Source organism: Magnolia sinica, chromosome 3 (assembly GCF_029962835.1).
Source record: "Magnolia sinica isolate HGM2019 chromosome 3, MsV1, whole genome shotgun sequence".
Lineage (NCBI taxonomy): Eukaryota > Viridiplantae > Streptophyta > Magnoliopsida > Magnoliales > Magnoliaceae > Magnolia > Magnolia sinica.
In genome coordinates, this window is record NC_080575.1 from 97,267,256 (window position 1) to 97,284,167 (window position 16,912).

The 16,912-nt window shown below is 38.3% G+C and overlaps 1 protein-coding gene across 3 annotated transcripts in view; it reads right to left on the reverse strand.

Annotated features, from left to right (window-relative positions):
• Window positions 1-16,583, reverse strand: part of LOC131240343 (uncharacterized) — a 40,296-nt gene extending 23,713 nt beyond the window's left edge. Inside the window, exons 1-8 of one of the 3 annotated variants that reach the window (XM_058238493.1) lie at window positions 16,427-16,583; window positions 14,498-14,722; window positions 14,142-14,208; window positions 8,264-8,447; window positions 6,332-6,384; window positions 5,461-5,549; window positions 4,821-5,057; window positions 4,480-4,544 (exon numbers count right to left, since the gene is read on the reverse strand). In XM_058238493.1, the coding sequence (XP_058094476.1) occupies window positions 4,480-4,544; window positions 4,821-5,057; window positions 5,461-5,549; window positions 6,332-6,384; window positions 8,264-8,447; window positions 14,142-14,208; window positions 14,498-14,722; window positions 16,427-16,433 (927 nt within the window). In that variant the 5' untranslated portion in view covers window positions 16,434-16,583. Of the gene's footprint in view, window positions 1-4,479; window positions 4,545-4,820; window positions 5,058-5,460; window positions 5,550-6,331; window positions 6,385-8,263; window positions 8,448-14,141; window positions 14,209-14,471; window positions 14,723-16,426 lie in introns of those variants that run through there. The other 2 variants (XM_058238495.1, XM_058238494.1) reach the window with 2 other exon arrangements.
• Window positions 16,584-16,912: the final 329 nt, after the last annotated feature.

The window sequence follows — 16,912 nt, forward strand, 5'->3', positions numbered from 1 at the left end:
GTGATACTTGTAATGTTAGTCTTGAAGAACAAGTAGTTATTTTCCTACACATGTTGGGGCACAATGTTCACAACCGGGTCATAGGTTACAGATTTATTAGATCGGGTGAGACCGTCAGTCGGCACTTTCACCGTGTGCTAAATGCAATTGTATCAATGTACACCGATTTAGTTAAACAGTTGGAATAATGATTTCCACCGTTGAAACCTTTATAGGGACCACAGTGATATTTATTTCTCATCCAACCTGTTCATAAGATTAAAAAAACATGAATGAAGGGAAAGAAAAAAATACAAACTTAATCCAAAACTTTTGTGGCCCCCAAGAAATTTTCAATGGTAGATGTTCAATTCATACTGTTTCCTGTTGTGTGGTCCACTTGAGGTTTGGATATACTTAATTTTTAGGTTCAAGACCTAAAATTATCGAGTAGAATGGATGGACGGAGTGGATACAATAGCAAAATCGCAGTGGACCCCACAGAGTTTACTTAGTACGATAAGAGTGTACTGAGTAACTCAGTATGCAATCCGCTTCCTGCAAAGACATGGCACTGCACCGAATATAATGGGGCCAATCCGTTTCTCGGCAAGCGTGAACTTCCCAAACATACCAGACGAACGTGCTATCCCTGGATAAACTTGACTATCCAAACAGACCCCTCCATTGGACGCTGGATCACGGAAAACAGTGGGATTGGAGACAATCCACTGACTTGCCATTAATACCATTGGTTTCTATGCAATCCACCCAGTTACGATCGAATCCCTTTCAATCCCCCCGTCCAAACGGGCACTTAGTGTTCCAAAGAGGCTTGCTTAAGCCAGTCACTGATCATTGTCCGATCATATTGAAAGTGGAAGAAGAGGATTGGGGGCCGCATCATTTCATATTTGAGTTTGCTTGGTTGGAAATGGAGGGCTTCTTGAAAAATGTGATATACAGTGGTGGTCTTCCTTCTCAATTCAAGGCAAGGCTGATTTGTCCCTCTTCCAGAAGCTGAAATTGCTAAAAGGGAAGAAAAATATTTGGGGAAAAAAAAAAGGTGTTGGGAAAACGAGATCAGGAATATTCAGAATTTTGCAAGAGATTCAAAGGCTCAAATTAAAGAAGAGGAAGCAAAGTTATTGAACGAAGAATGGGCATGGAGGGATATTCATAGGGCAAAGTTTAATGTAAGGATACGGGAGTATGAAATCAAATGGCAATAACGGTCAAGGGCTCTTTAGCTAAATGTTCGAGAAAAGAACACCAACTTCTTTCATGCAATGGCTAGCGTGCGAGCTCGAACGAACAAAATAAAAAGCGTGGTGATAGATGGAATCAAGGTGGAAGGGAAAGGCAATGTTTGTGCAAAGATCGTGAATTTTTATAAGAAAATTTTAACTAGGGAAGAGTGGGACAAACCATTGCTTGAGGATCTTCATTTTGACTCCATATCAACGAAGGTGGCCAAAGCACTTGAGGTACCCTTCTCGGTTCAGGAGATAAAAGTGGCAATTTCGAATTTGGGGGGTAACAAAGCTCCCATAACAGATGGATACCTACTCCCTTACTAGCCAGTTCCATATCTCTGGATGCCTGGACCAAATGCCATACCATATGAAACGCCAAACTCGCCGATATAAGAGCTCCGTATTGAAATGATCAATGGATTGGCCCTTCCCCAAAGAGGACAATTTTTTATCAAAAATTTAGGGGTCTACTTGAGGAGGATGTGATTAAGTTTGTGAACGAATTTTTTGAAAAGGGATTCCTTGTGGCAGAACTAGGGGCAACATTTGTGGCACTAATTACGGGGGGGGGGGTGGGTGTGTGTGTGTGTGTGTTCGAAGGATTATAGACCAATTAGCCTTCTAGGAGGTCCATACAAGATTTTGGCGAGGATTTTGGCTACAAGATTCCAATTGGTGTTTGGTGAGATAATTTCTAAATCTCAAGGGCCTTTTGTAGAGGTCGTCAGATTGTGGTTAGTGCATTGATAACATATGACGTAATTGATGCAGATGATGGGAAAGGCAAGAAACGAGTCGTTTACAAGTTGGATATCAAAAAAGTGTATGATCATGTGGATTGGGCTTTCCTAGATTAATGTTGGGGAGCTTGGGTTGTGAAACAAAATGGCTATTGCAGATTCATGTGTGTCCAATCAGCAAAATTATATATGTTAATAAATGGATCCCCGAATGGTTTCTTTCAAGCCTCAAGAGGATTGCGTCAAGGCAATCCATTGTCCCCATACTTAGCTGTGGTGGTGATGGAGGCATTAGGTGGGATGATTGATAAAAGTGTGGCCATCAGTTTAATTAAAGGCTTCAAAGTCGATAACTCTCAGTTTCAAGTGTCACACTTACAATATGCAGATGATATGCTGCTCATTTGCAAAAAGGATGAATTGGAGATTAATAGCCTTCGAATGATTATTGAATGCTTTGAGGTTGTATTGCGCTTGAAGGTGAATGTGGGTAAAAGCGAAATATTGGGTATTGGGAGTAGGGTTGACGAGGGAAGAGGTGGGCTTCTTTGCTAAGACCTTTGTTTATAGAGAAGGTCCATTTCCGACAACATATCTTGGGCTTCCTCTCTATATAGGGAAGCCACCTAATATATATGGTATAAAGAAATTGAAAGGTTTGTGAGTGGGTTATCTAGTTGGAAAATCAGACACTTGTCATTGAGTGAGAAATTAATGTCAATTAAGGTGGCAATGTCCAACTTACCAGTTTACTATATGTCCTTGTTTAAATGTCCTAAGGCAATGGTGAATAAGCTTGAAAGAAGTAGGATAGATTTCCTATGGAGGGGGGCGGAAGATGAACAAAAGTTTCATCCCATGAAATGGGAAAATGTGTGCAAGCCATGGGATCAAGTGGGGGGCGGGACTTCGGGTTTTGGAAGTAATGAACTTAACTCTATTGGGGAAATGGGTGTGAAGAATTGGGGTTGAGGAGGGTAGTTTATGGAGAGAAGTTGTGGGAAGAAAGTATGGTTTCCAAGAAGATTCTAGATAGATTAAGGCGTCGTCATTCTATAGGGCATTGTCTCTTTGGAAAGCGGTGGCCTATTTGAAAGATAGGATTTGAGAAGGAGTGAGTTTTTCACTGGGTAGTGGGGTGGGAATTAGATTTTGAGAGGATGTTTGGTTAGGAAAAAAAGTTTGAGGGAGAGGTTCCCCCGGTTAGCAGGCATTGTTCAAGAGCCGAATATAGTGGCGGCAAGATGTTTTTCACTCCATGGGGTTTCAGTTATTTGGGCTCCTCCTTGTAGGAGGAACTTATATGATGACGAGGTGGAGGAGCTTTTGAGTTTATTGGAGTTGTCAAGTAAGGTTCGGCCGGTTGTCTATCAAAGCGATTTGATGAGGTGGTTAGATGAAAAATCCAGAAATTTCTCAGTTAAATCTTTCTATCGAAGAATCAGCGGCAAGTTAAATGTCACCAAGGTTAGCCATACAGCATGCGTTTGGAGATATGGAGCTCCGCTGAATGTAGCCTTGGCATGGCTCATGGGCAGAATAAGGTGCTCACGGTGGACAATTTACATAAGAGAGGGATGATTCTTCTGAATGTGTGTCTTCTATGTTACAAAGCTGAAGAATCGGTGAATCATCTCTTCATTCATTGCAACTTTGTGACAAAGATTTGGGACAAATTCATTGTCAAGTTTGGGTTTCAATGGCTAATGCCGGGTTCTATTGAAGTTTTATTCTCATCCTGGCATGGTAGAAGTAGAGGGGAGATAGGGAAGAAAGTATGGCATCTTTGTCTTCCTATAAGAATATGGGTTATGTGGATGGAAAGAAATAGTCGTTGCTTTCGAAATCGGAAAAAGTCATCTTTGGAGGTTTGCAAAATCGCTAAGGAATTGCTTATGGAATGGGCAGTTGATGCAAGGATTATTGTGGCCAATAAGTTCTATAAAATTTGGGAAGAGTTGTAGTTGTTTGCCTATAGTTCTTTTCTCTTTTTGTTTTGTTGTATTCTTTAGGCTTTGGCCTCTAATCAATAAAATTGTCAGTGTTCAAAAAAAAAAAAAGCGACTGACAAAATAAGATATTCAAGGAATTTCTATACTGGAATTGAATTGTTTAGTAATAACCAAATTCCAGGTTGCCAAACAGCCCCTTAGCGAAAGAATGTCACCTAGGTGAATTGCAAATATTTGGAGACCTTTGACTTCCTTAAGAAGTAGCATTCATAATAGTGTTCCTACTCATAGTTTCAGCATCTTAGATAAAGATCAGGAATTCACATTCCCCAAATATATGCACGGGTAACATCATGTGTACATGTGGGATCATGCATACTGATATACACATTTTGTGTTGAATCAATGGAGAAATTTTGAGCTAAAATCACCGTCTCACGTAACCAAGTACTTTATACACCCATTATCCTGGAATTTTCAGTTTCATATTTAATGTATAAGCTAACCCATTATCCTGGAAATTTCAGGTTCATATTTAATGTATAAGCTTACCGCAAAGAAACCTCCTGCTCCATTCCCTGCATCAACAACTACATGGAATCCATCCAATGGTTTCTCTGAAAGTTGACAAGGAAGCACAATCAATGGATCGATCATACACTGCTTCGTATTAAAATAATAACAAAAAATAACAGCCACATCTAAAAGCTGGATGCGAAAAACAGAAAGACCATCCTCAGTTCCAATAAACAGAGAACACAGAAACCAGACCATATGACTAAAATTGTCATGTCCTGTTGTAGGACTGTCATGACTCCTGATATGTAACTGGCTATGCAACAAGACTGTTGATAATAGATGCAACACTCAAAAGCACATAGCATGGTTAGTACCTATATTTCCTGCAGCTTTACGAACTGCCTTTACAAGATCAGATGTATAAACTGTCATGTAGTCTACCCTTTTCACAGCCGCAGAAACTGCTCGTTGTGATTCCTTTAAACTTTCAACTGAGTAGTTATCATATATACTCGCGGCACGCTCCAAGATTTCCTTGATGTCAGCTTTTCCCAGTCCTCCAGCATTTGTGAAGAACTTAAATCCATTTCGATTGTATGGAAGATGGCTAGCTGTTTACAGAAACTACATCTCAATCAAGAGAAAACAATTGGACAATGAAAAAAAGGTGTGAATAGATATGAAAGTATGACAAAATTGGAAGGTCAACTTTGAGAAAATGATAGGAACCCGACCCACCTCCCCTACTATGAATCATGACTGTAACAGGTAAATACAATCTATTTAGCATTAGATCTCAACCACTGTTCACTTGTACAAGTCTCCAGCATACTAACTTAGGTACCAAGCTACTAGACCTCAACTCCTTCCTGTCTATCCCAAATACTCCAGCTATCAACTAGATCTAGGCCCTTTATCTACCAGCTACTTCAGTCCTAAAAGTAACTGGCAATGTACTCTAACCTAAGTTCATATTCCGTTCAATCCAAAAATGGCATTATTTTCTCCAAATACCTGTTATCATTATGGATCCATCAACTGGACAGAAGAATTCCTCATCCTCCGTGAGCGTACTGTTAAACATTGCCGGTGTAGATGCCAATCTAAAACAAACATTCAGCACCCATAAGCATGAGAGTATAAAGTCATACTGGTGGAAGTTCATAAAACTAAGGGTACATCAACAGAGGTTCAAGAATTTACATCTTGTCCCATAGCAAGTATTGTTCGGCTCTATAAGCTGACATATTACAGCATGTGTCCAGAGATATGAGAATTATCATCAGGAAACTCAATTTCTCTTAGAGTTTATTTTCCATAAAATAAAAGGGAGAACGAGGAAATAAGAGGAAAACCATACAATGCAGAGAGTATATTCAACCTAAAGTTAACCCATTTCGTCCAATTGCATTATTTGTGTTATCTCTAGGAACATACGTACGTACGTACATCCATCCATCCATCCATCCATCCATACATACATACATACATCCATCCATCCATCCATACATACATAAGTAATTTTGGACCTGACAATACACAGGTCTGTACACCCCGGGCCAAAATACAAAGATTACGGGGAAATGCCCCGTAGATGATATTACAAATTATGCAGAGTTCTATTGCAAACGCCAATAGGAATTCCATTCAATAAATCAGATGTGGTGAAGATAGTCAAGATACTAATACCTAATTACTCAAAAGAAATGTTCTGAAGAAATTTACTGTCCACACTAGCATCCATACAACTTCCTCAGTGTGAAAAGTGCACCATGGGAATATCTTTATTTAAATAAAATTTAATATATATATATATAAAGGGTATACCTCAAGTAATACTCCAACAATGTGGATAATGGGAAATTAGACAACAAATGGTACTCACCCATATTGGATAACATCCAGGCCGGCACTGGCAATTCCTCGAGAAACTGCATCCTGAAAGGTGCATTGTCATCGTCTCAGATATCAAAATATTAGCTTACAAGGAAATTGGTGAACAAGAAGATTTGCTACTATAATTAATTAAGATAATTAACGTCCAAAGACTTTGTTTTGTCTTTTTTTTTTAAATTTCCAAGATTGGTTTTCCAGTAAGAAGGCATGATAAACCCACTGCTAGATAAACAAGGAACCAAACAACTCCAGAACCTTGCTGATCAGGACAATGATAATCTGATGTTTGATGAAAGGAAAAAAATTTTAAAAGGCCAGTTAAAGGTCATGGAAAAAATTACTAAGTCAGTGGCCTGCTCATAGAGAAACTTGAGTATCTAATGTCAAATTAGTAGACTTGATTGAACTAATGGCATGGTTGGTGTTGAGGAGCAGCAGAAGTTTCCTGAGGACTGGTCAAAAGCATCCATTGCTGAGCAGATAGGCATTGTCCAAGTTCAATAGCTTTTCTAGGCAAGGGTACCTCATTTTGGTCCAAATATCTCCCTGACATTCATTGTCTGTGCATGGATGTATTTTTGTTACTTGCTACACCATTGGCTGTGTCCTTCAATTGTCTGTTATAGTTACAGAATAGCGTTTCTATTTCTGACAAGAAACCCTGACATAAAGGGTTTTCATTTATCTCTAGGAAGATTTATTGTTGAAAAACAGAAGCCATACATTAGGGAGAATAAACCCTTCCCTCCTTGCTCCACATGTATCAAATGTGTCATACCCCCAAGTGTAATAACAAATAGTACAGACGTCGCCCACCGTTTTTACAAAGCCATATTATTATATTAGCCAGATACACTAGTGATCTACTGGACATTATACTTGTAATGCCCAGATAAAATTTTTCTCATAAAAATTAGACAGATAAAGGGAGAGGCAAAAGAAAGCCATCGAGAATTTGCTTGAAGATTTCTTCAAAGATGCAGTGTTTTTTAAAGAATTCTGTCCAAGTTACTGCAATGACACTTGGGTACAACCATAAAATATTCAAGGTACAGGCCAAGACAATCCCCAGGCCCCATGCTAAAACCAGTACCGCCTCCAAGAATTATCCTTGCATCATAAGTCATAACCACATGAGCATACCCTTTGCATCATAGGACCACAAAGAGGAAAAGCCAAAATCCATGCATGGGATCTCTAACTTACGAGGAAGTAATAAAATACAATCCAATGGCCAAAAAAGGACCACAAGAAATTGAACAGAACCATAACCAAATACCTCTCTTCAACCAGCATCTTGGTAAATGTTAGAGAACTGCTATTTTATCAACACGTATAATTCCAATTTTCAAGCTCTGTGAAAACAATATCAATGCACTTTTAACATGATAAATATCAAGTATGTGTTGGAACTTGAAAGTGCCAACAATAAACAGAAAGATGGAACGAAATGAGTATTGCATGTCTGCAGGTGGATGAAAAACCAGCAACACATTTCTTTTCTTCTTCTTCTTTTTCTCTCTTCCAAGGGAGGGCAATTCATTTTGGGTTTATGAAGCGTGTGTGTGTGTGTGTGTGTGAATGAATAAATAGGCGCATGCATGCATACATATATACATGCATGTCGGTAGGGCGCATTAAGTACCAGCAATGCATCTCTTTTTCTTTCTTTCTTTCTGAGAGAGAGCAATGCATTTTGAATTTATGAATTGTGTGTGTGAGTGTGTGTGTGTGTGTGGGTGTGTGTGGGTGTGTGGATATTGTATGCATGCATATATATTGCAAGCATAAGAAACAAGACAACAGACATTGGAAGCTAATAAAGCAACCAAGCAGTTCGCTTTGGTAGTAAAATTAAGAGCCTATTTGCCAGAGTTATCATTAATATCAAAACCCAGCAGCTTAGAAAGAACACAAGTACCTGTAGCATCTGTGCAGAAATTCGTGAATCGTGACCAATTGAAACTCTCAGACGTCTTGGTGCATCTGCTTTCTTTTTGTCGGATAACCATGTAGCAAAGGCAGCAGCTATTGCTTCGGCAACTGGTTCTGTGAGGTTGATTGGTTCTCCCTCAACACCAGCAAGAGCAACACCTCGAATATCACTGAAAGGATGCAGATCAATCTCTAAAAATCCATAATAAGCTTCTTCCAGAGAAGTCTTCTTTCAGAGTCAGTGCTCAACCCCCAGCATCAATGTCATCAATTTGGTTCTAATCTAGACATTTGTAATAAAACTTGTATTCCATCCAAAACTAAATCCGTACCCATTTAGCAAATAAATCACAGCACTGCAAGCATCAAAAGGACCCTAACTCATGTATGCACATTCGCATCAACTAATAGGCTAAAAAACACATTGTTTATTAGTTCATTTGGTAATAAAACAGGCTTCACCCTATGCTCTACAAATGACTTCTCTACACAGAAATCTCAGTTCTCAAGAAGCGGGTATGAGAAAGATTCAAAGACAACTCAAAGCAACACACACATGTATTTTGATTCCATATATAATCACAAGAAAGCAGGGCTGATTACAAAGGTCTAATTAAGCTGAAAAGTGGACACAGCTATCAGCACAAAGGTCTAGCTGAAAATTTAACTCACCACACCAACGTGCTCCCATTTTGACAAGCATGGAAATGGAATAAGATTCAAGCCTAAACCATCAACCCTTAAAAAGTGTCCAAATATTTGAGTAACTGGACAAGCATTCCCTTCTCTAGAATATCAAGCTTATGTGCCGCCAAAAAGAATAGGTTCCTTGCCACATTGCCTGTGACACTTCATGGCTTGCAATAATCATTGATGTCCAATAGTACATAATTGCATGTAGACTCTTTTCACAATAACTAATCAAATATCCACCGCCACAGAAAATATAATGATGAGATAGTTCGACTAACACTTGTGTCAATCTGGATAACCTATAAACTTCTACACACTACTCATTGCACAATTTATAATTTTCTATAAATGCTATGGAGGAATCTCTAACCTCCTTTCCTTTGTCCTGTTGTGCATTTGCTATTTTTACTTTACCCATTTATACTAACCATTAGAGGAATTTCATATGAATCATTATTGATTTTCCTCGACATTTTTTTTCATTACCCTTTTATATATCAAAATCATATGTCCAAAGCCTCAACATCTAGAACCTAAAATACCAACCAAAATACCAAATGCTTTCCGCTTCAGAAAACAATTGTTCAAAGGGTGGAATGATTGATTAACACCTTTATCTCGGGATGAGTTAACTTGCCAAGTGATGACCATCTACATGATGATATCAACTACTTCAGTTGCTACCCCACCCCTTCTCTAATGCATCCAGGACCCTATAGGGCAATTAAGGATGCATCAATGTCCTGTGACCTGGCTGATTGGAGATCAATCCATCATATTGCATATCAGGCCCTGATTGGACCCATCCAACAATCTCGATCAAGGATCTGACTGATCCGATCGTCTATATTGTAAATATGGACTTTATCGAGGATCCAAAATAACTAATTCATGATTAGGACCAGAATAGTGATTCAATTGTCTCATGGGGCTGCTGATCAATATGGTATGGATGGACGTCATAGGTCATTGCATGTTGGCGAAGGGCTCGGATTGAATCAAATTGAGTTTTTGCTTCCATATAAAACTCTTTAAAACAATAAAACACTTCTGACTGATCTTTCATCAAATATAACCATGTGATACGAGAATAACCATCCACAAAAATAAATAAGTACTTGAAAGCAGATAAACCAGTAAGATGAACTAGACCCCACATATCATAATGTACAAAATAAAAAGGTTTATCACTTCTCTTGTCCACACAAGAAAGAAACGACACTCTATGGTGCTTACTCAACTCATGAACCTCACATTAACATAAACATGTGCAACAACGATAGAACTAGACCCTTCAAACTACTTGAAGGATTGACGCAGGACCGATGCATGAACCAAATAACATGTGAGATCAAGTAGCATAATTAAGACAATTAACAAAAAAAGACAAGCACTGCCATAATCATCACGAATCCTATGAAAACCAAAAGAACATCATGCATGATCCTACATCAAATTTGGTATCTGAGCACAGTTTTAGCGTAAGTCAGTTTATTGTCAATTCTTTTTTTGTGGTGAAAATTTTCTACAGAACCCCTTTACCCAAATCGTAAAAATCGTAGAGTTTAGTCAGCCATTTTTCTAGGTTTTGTTGAGTCCTCATATTGGTCTATAACACATAACTAAAATCTTACGTAGAACCGATGTATGAACCAAATAACATGTGAGATCAAGTAGCATAATTAAGGCAATTAACCCAAAAAAAAAAAAAAACACTGCCATAATCATCATGAATCCCATAAAAACCAAAAAAACATCATACATGATCCTAGCCTAAGTTACTAACATCATCACACAAGATCATTAAATAAAACGAAACTATGATCTAATGGATGTAGGAACATCCAATTAGCATAGAGTATAGTTTATTTCAAAGTAGAAAACCTAATACAACCTAGGGTAGAAATTAGGATTTGGGTAATTTGGGAAAGTACGAAAATTAGAAATTTTAGGTTTAGGGTTAGGGTTTTGGGAATAGAAGAAATGGGTTTTGATAAAAGGATGATGGAAAACCAAAAAGGGCAAGGTGTGGCCATACAGCCAACCCGAAGGATTCATACGTGTGGCCTTACGGTCACATGTGTGGCGTGGGATGGATGGGTTAGGTCGGTTAGGGTTTGGGATTGTTGAAAAATAAAAGAAATATAGGTTTGTTAAAGGATGAAGGCTTAGGATGGGAGAATCGAAGAATTCGTAGAAAATACCTTGATAAAGGAGAAGAGAGAAGATAGTGTGGAGATAGATGGAGACCTCATACCTAAGTTGATGAAGATTAGCCTCACACCAATCTCTCTTCCAAATCGCATGGAAGTATCTTCAAATCACATGAAGATGGAAGAAGAAAGCAAGAGTTTTCTCTTTTTTTAATCACAAAATCCAATGAGGGAGAGGTTCACACTCCCACCCTCTTTTATAGCTTCAAGAAAGTTCAAAATTTACAATAAACACCCTGTTTTGTGAAATTTGACGAAAATGGCCCTAATCTAACTAAAATCAACTAAAAACACTCATAATAGTGTCCAAACATAACATAAACAAAACTAAATACTATAAGCTGATAAAATTCAAGAAAAACTAGTGTGGACGCTCCACGATCAATGGCCCGATCATGTGATCCAATGGCCCGATCGTCACATCAATCCGATCCAACGGTCTGGATCACTCTATAAAGCAGCCCATGTGCATCTTCCCAATGTGGGGTCTTACAAATGCTTACACATGCACATGGGGTCTTCAGCACGATCACGAATACTCGCCTAGCCACAGGAAAGTCGGTATGGCCCGTCTCCTCCTCTGATACGTACGCAAGGGTGTACATGAAGCTCATCAGGGATGACCAAGCCTGGATACCACTGATGTGGAGAGATTTATCCGCAATGCATCTCTAGTTATTTCACTATTGCGGTAATAAAGTTCATTCGCTTCATGCCCTTCAACAATCATCCTCCCCATCTTTAGATCCTAGAATTCACAATAAGAATGATACAATGTGACAGAACAATTTAAGGATTTAGTTAACTTACTCACAAACAATAAACTCAAAGGAAATTTATAGATGTAAAGTACTAACGGCAATAAAAGTGATGAGGTAAGACAAGCATCACTGAATTCAAACACATGGTTGGAGTACCATTTGTTAATGTGACAGAAGAAATGAAGGGATTGTACTGATTGAGACAATACACTATGCTTACCGGTCATATAATCAGAAGTTCTTGAGTCAATGACTTAGGGAACACTATTAGACGATGCAAGACAAATGATACTTGACTGCGCGAGAGTAGATGCGAATGATGATGCATGAGTCAAACGATCCTTCTAAAATCTGGCATATTCTTCCTTGAACAATGTAACTGTATCACATGTAGTACTGAACAGGGGAGATAGGGTTGTAGACATAACCCTCAGTGCCATCATCGAAAGAATAAACCTAATTCCCAAAAAAGTCTACCAATAACGTCCCAGCATGTATCAACTATACGGTTACTAAGACCATAATGAATGCATTACCGATTACCACAGCCAAGACCACGACTACCACTGAAATCTATACCACCTCCCTAATTATTTCTATCTCCAAAGCAACGTCCCCCTAAATCTCTACCACCAAAACGACCACCAAGATTGTGACTGCCACCACGACTTTTCCCATCTCCTCTACCGCATGCAGAAACAAATGTGGAACGATTTGAAGAAGACGAACTCTATATACTAACGACATGCTGAAGTGAGTGAATACCTCAGTGATGGATGGGATCTCACTGCCCTCAAGGATCTGAGCTTGGACAAGCTTGTCTTAGGGCGAAGACCATAGAGGAATTTAACAACGCAGAATTACTCTTTCTGTTGTCTCATATTCTCATAATTGACAAATAGGGCTGGTGTGTGTTCAGTTCTTCCCATATTCCTTGCAAAGCTGGATAATGCTCTCCGACACTTACCTCCATGTTGAAGAGCGAAGATATTTTGCAGTAACTCGTAGATCCAAGTAAAATTCTTTTCGTCTAGATACATCTCTCTCAGATTATCTCAAACTTCCTTTACGAGCTTGAAAAAGATAATATTCGCACTAATCTGAGGCTCCATATTGTTCTATAATAACGCTCTAATTAGAGCATCCTCTGCCACCCAATCTTCATATTCTATTAAACTTTCTTCAGGTTTGGGAGAAGTCAAATACTTTAATTTCCTTTTTCCCGTAAGAAAAACCTCTACTGATGTGGCCCTTTGCAAGTAATTTGCTCCATTGAGTTTAGTCAATGCAATTTAAAAGTTCATCGACTCAGATGAAGACAAAAGACTAGTCTTGGCTTCATTCTTGACATCCATTGATGTAGGCAAAATCAAATTCATGAGGAAAGAACATTTAACTTTTTAACTAACCCACCACGGATTCCAAAAAAAATCAATGAACACAATTACTTAATAGCACTGCTTGATCCAAAAACTTCACAAGTACATATGCTCTTTAATCCTTGCCATACACAACTTTTTCACACACTTTAGATCTTAATTCTAGCCACATGCACAAATCTGACCCCACACACGCGATGGCCCACTTTTGTCCATCACAATGGTCTTATAAGAAAGTGGGCCTCACATGCATTCACTATACACGATTACGCAACTCACTATATGGTGGTTGGAATAGAACTCTTGTAGATCAGTCCCCAATGACTTTCAAAAATTCAGCTCAAGTAAATAGGAGGAAAAGAGAGGGAATGAGGAAGTTAGATGGAAATGGAATGGATCAATATCCAAATCAATTTTTCTCTAATACCATGTGCGTGGTTGATAAAAGAGAGAGAAGAAGAAAAGAGGAGAAAGAATGAAAGGAGGAAAAGAAAAGCGGAGATTAGGGTTCAACCCACCTATTTATTAACATGGTTTTTAATAATTACAAGAATGTCTTCTTGTCATTAGTAACAAAGGCAAGAATGCCCATTATATCGTAAACATAGATGGGCTGTAGATGGACCATAGAACAGCCCATATCCAATAACAGATGTTATTCCAATTCATGAGTGATGCTATAAAAGAAAGGAACTCATTTTTAAAGGTAACAAAACAATTGAAAGATAATAGTACACCATTGCCAGCATATAACATCACCTCATGCAGGTCCTGACATTCTCATCCAACTACATGCAATGGAGGCAAGAAATCTGTACCTTCCATTTTGAAGCTTACAAAAATCAACTTTTTCAAAAGATGGGACTGCACTGGCATATGCGGCAGCTGCAAAAGTATCCACATAAGGCAAAACGATTAGTTGAGAAAGAAGAACTAGCTCTCATCAACGATGGACCAATGTCAGAAAAAGGTTTGTGTTGAAGCACATTAGGAAGTCAAGGATTTTACATAGTTAACATTGCCACGAAAATAGGCAATTGTGTGCACAGGAATAGAGAAAATATAACACAAAAAATTGGCCATGCAGATGCAAAATGTCAGGGGTAACAAAAAAAAAAAAAAAAATCACAGTCGCACTTGATATCAACCTGGATAGTGAGAGTCTAGAACAGACCGTTGCAATGGACACTTGCTTGGTTCCTGGGACCGCTCTGGTATTTTGCCAAAGCGTGCAACTGCATGGCTGACATTCCAGCCCATGCCAGCTTCCTCCCATGCAGGGGAAGCAAGTTGCGCAAATTAGGGGCAGAACAGCCCCTGAGATGTTGGGTGTCTAATTGTCTATTCCGTTGGCAACACTGTGCCAGAAATACATTTTGAGCAGTCTTCCCTGATATTGCTGCAACCAAATTTGCAAACCTATCAGATTTATATAATTTGAGTGAGCTTCATCAAAAGAGCAACATGAATTCTGCTATTACTGTTTAAGGGTTATTCCTCTGGATTTTGTAGCAAAGATTGTTAAAACATTGGAGTGAAATAGTAGTGACTGTTGTGTAGAATGATGATAATATTAAACTAAATGGTGGCAACTAACTGCTCCATGTATTACAGAACACAGCCCTCTGGATAGATTGTGCTCTATGATATGATGAACCAAAGAACGTTGGAAATTCTCTACTCAGTTACAATATTTTATCAACAGTTTTCAAGTGCAGGAGTGTCTTATATATGGACAAACATTCAGAAGCAGCCGCAGATGTCACAAGCCACGAATTCTCTAATTATGCAATTGCATTTCCAATACATTTGACTGGTGTGCAAGATTTTCATTGACTTCGATTTATGGGTAACTTATAGTTTCTTCAGGGAGAAAAAAAAAATAACAATCCGGCAAGTAAAACATATGTCTCTCCTGTATTTATAAATAAGATTCAACCCAAACGGATTTCCATTAAATATGTTTACGCATGATAAGAGATACTACATTAATTGCCGGACTCAATTAATTGGGATAAGGCTTAGATGATGATGACAACGACGATGTTCATATGTGAATATGTGATAGAAGATACTAAAGTAATTGCCATCTTAATCAAAAATGGACATTTAGTTCAGACTCCGAGTCACGTGATAAAAAGTCAACATGATTTTTCTTTATTCTTCTTTCATAGGCAGAACTTCAGAGCTCCAAAAAAAAAAAGACGGAGAAGAAGATTGGCAACTAGGTCTTCAAAACTCTAGTGGCACAATGCGAAACAATGAAAATAATTGAAAATCATCGAGCAGATCAACAACAAAGACTTAGGCCGCATTGGGGTGCGCAATTCACTTAGATTATGATAACCAAGTAGCAATGAAGTTAAATCTCCAAGTTTGGATTAGCCCCGCTTCTTTCTAGTGAATACCCATACTGAAATTGACACTAAGTTCATCTTAAGATTGAATTGGAACAAAGACAATTGCAATAATATTGAAATATAACTAAAATTACTAGTTGAAAAACGATTTGTGATCATTCACTTCCACTTAGCTGCAACTAAATTACTGCAATCTAGGTCAATTGTACATCCAGACATGCCCAGATATAATCTTCAAAATATCCTTTCGAACCAAATCAAAACAATAAAATTCTACAGTGAAAATATCATTCACCTAAAATACAATCACATCTTCATCAACCAAAGGCGTGGATGGGAATCCAAACTACATTAACAGTTCACCTCCATCCGTCCAATACCAATGTTAAAAATAAAAATTTAAAAATTTAAAAAGAAAAAAAGGTTTGTAACTTAAAACCTGAATTGCATCAAGCTACCATTTCCATCGATCGGAAAATTATAAAATTCAACAAGAAGTGAATTCTCAAATACATACATACAAGGATCAGAAGAAAACAGGAAATCAGAAACCTAAATTACATTAACAGTTTCAAATCTGTTGACCAACGATCTTAGATATATTCTAGGGTTTTTCAGATATCCTAAATCGGAGTAAAGAAACCGGATGATTGATCAAGGAAATGCCTGAATTCGAGGAAAAAAAAATGAATTCGAATTGTTCGAATGCAGTTGAGTAGAAAATAGGGTAATTGAATCCAAACCTGCCATTCGAAGAAGGGAAAAATGCGAAATCTTTGATTTTTTTGGGTCAGGTTTGGATGTAAGAAATAGATTGGCGGAGAAAGTGAGAATAGGCACCAGAATAACGAATTTTATAATCTGTTGCTTCTTGCTACAATACGCTGGATGCGGAGAATATACCACTGTGCGCACGTGGTCACGGAGATGTGGAGAGCGGATTAGGTAAGAACCCGGCCTCAGCGAGACGGTGCGCCCTTACCGTGGGGCTACCTTAATGTATTTATTACGTATCCACGCCGTCCATACATTTTTCCAGATCATTTTATGGCATTAACCGAAAAATGAAATAGATACAATTATAAGGTGGACCATACAATAGGAAACAGTGTTGACTGACCATTAATGGGCCACAAAAGTTTTGGATCAAGATGATATTTGTTTTTTTACCTTCATCCAGGCTTACGTGACCTTATCAACAGATTGGATGGTAAATAAACACTATGAGA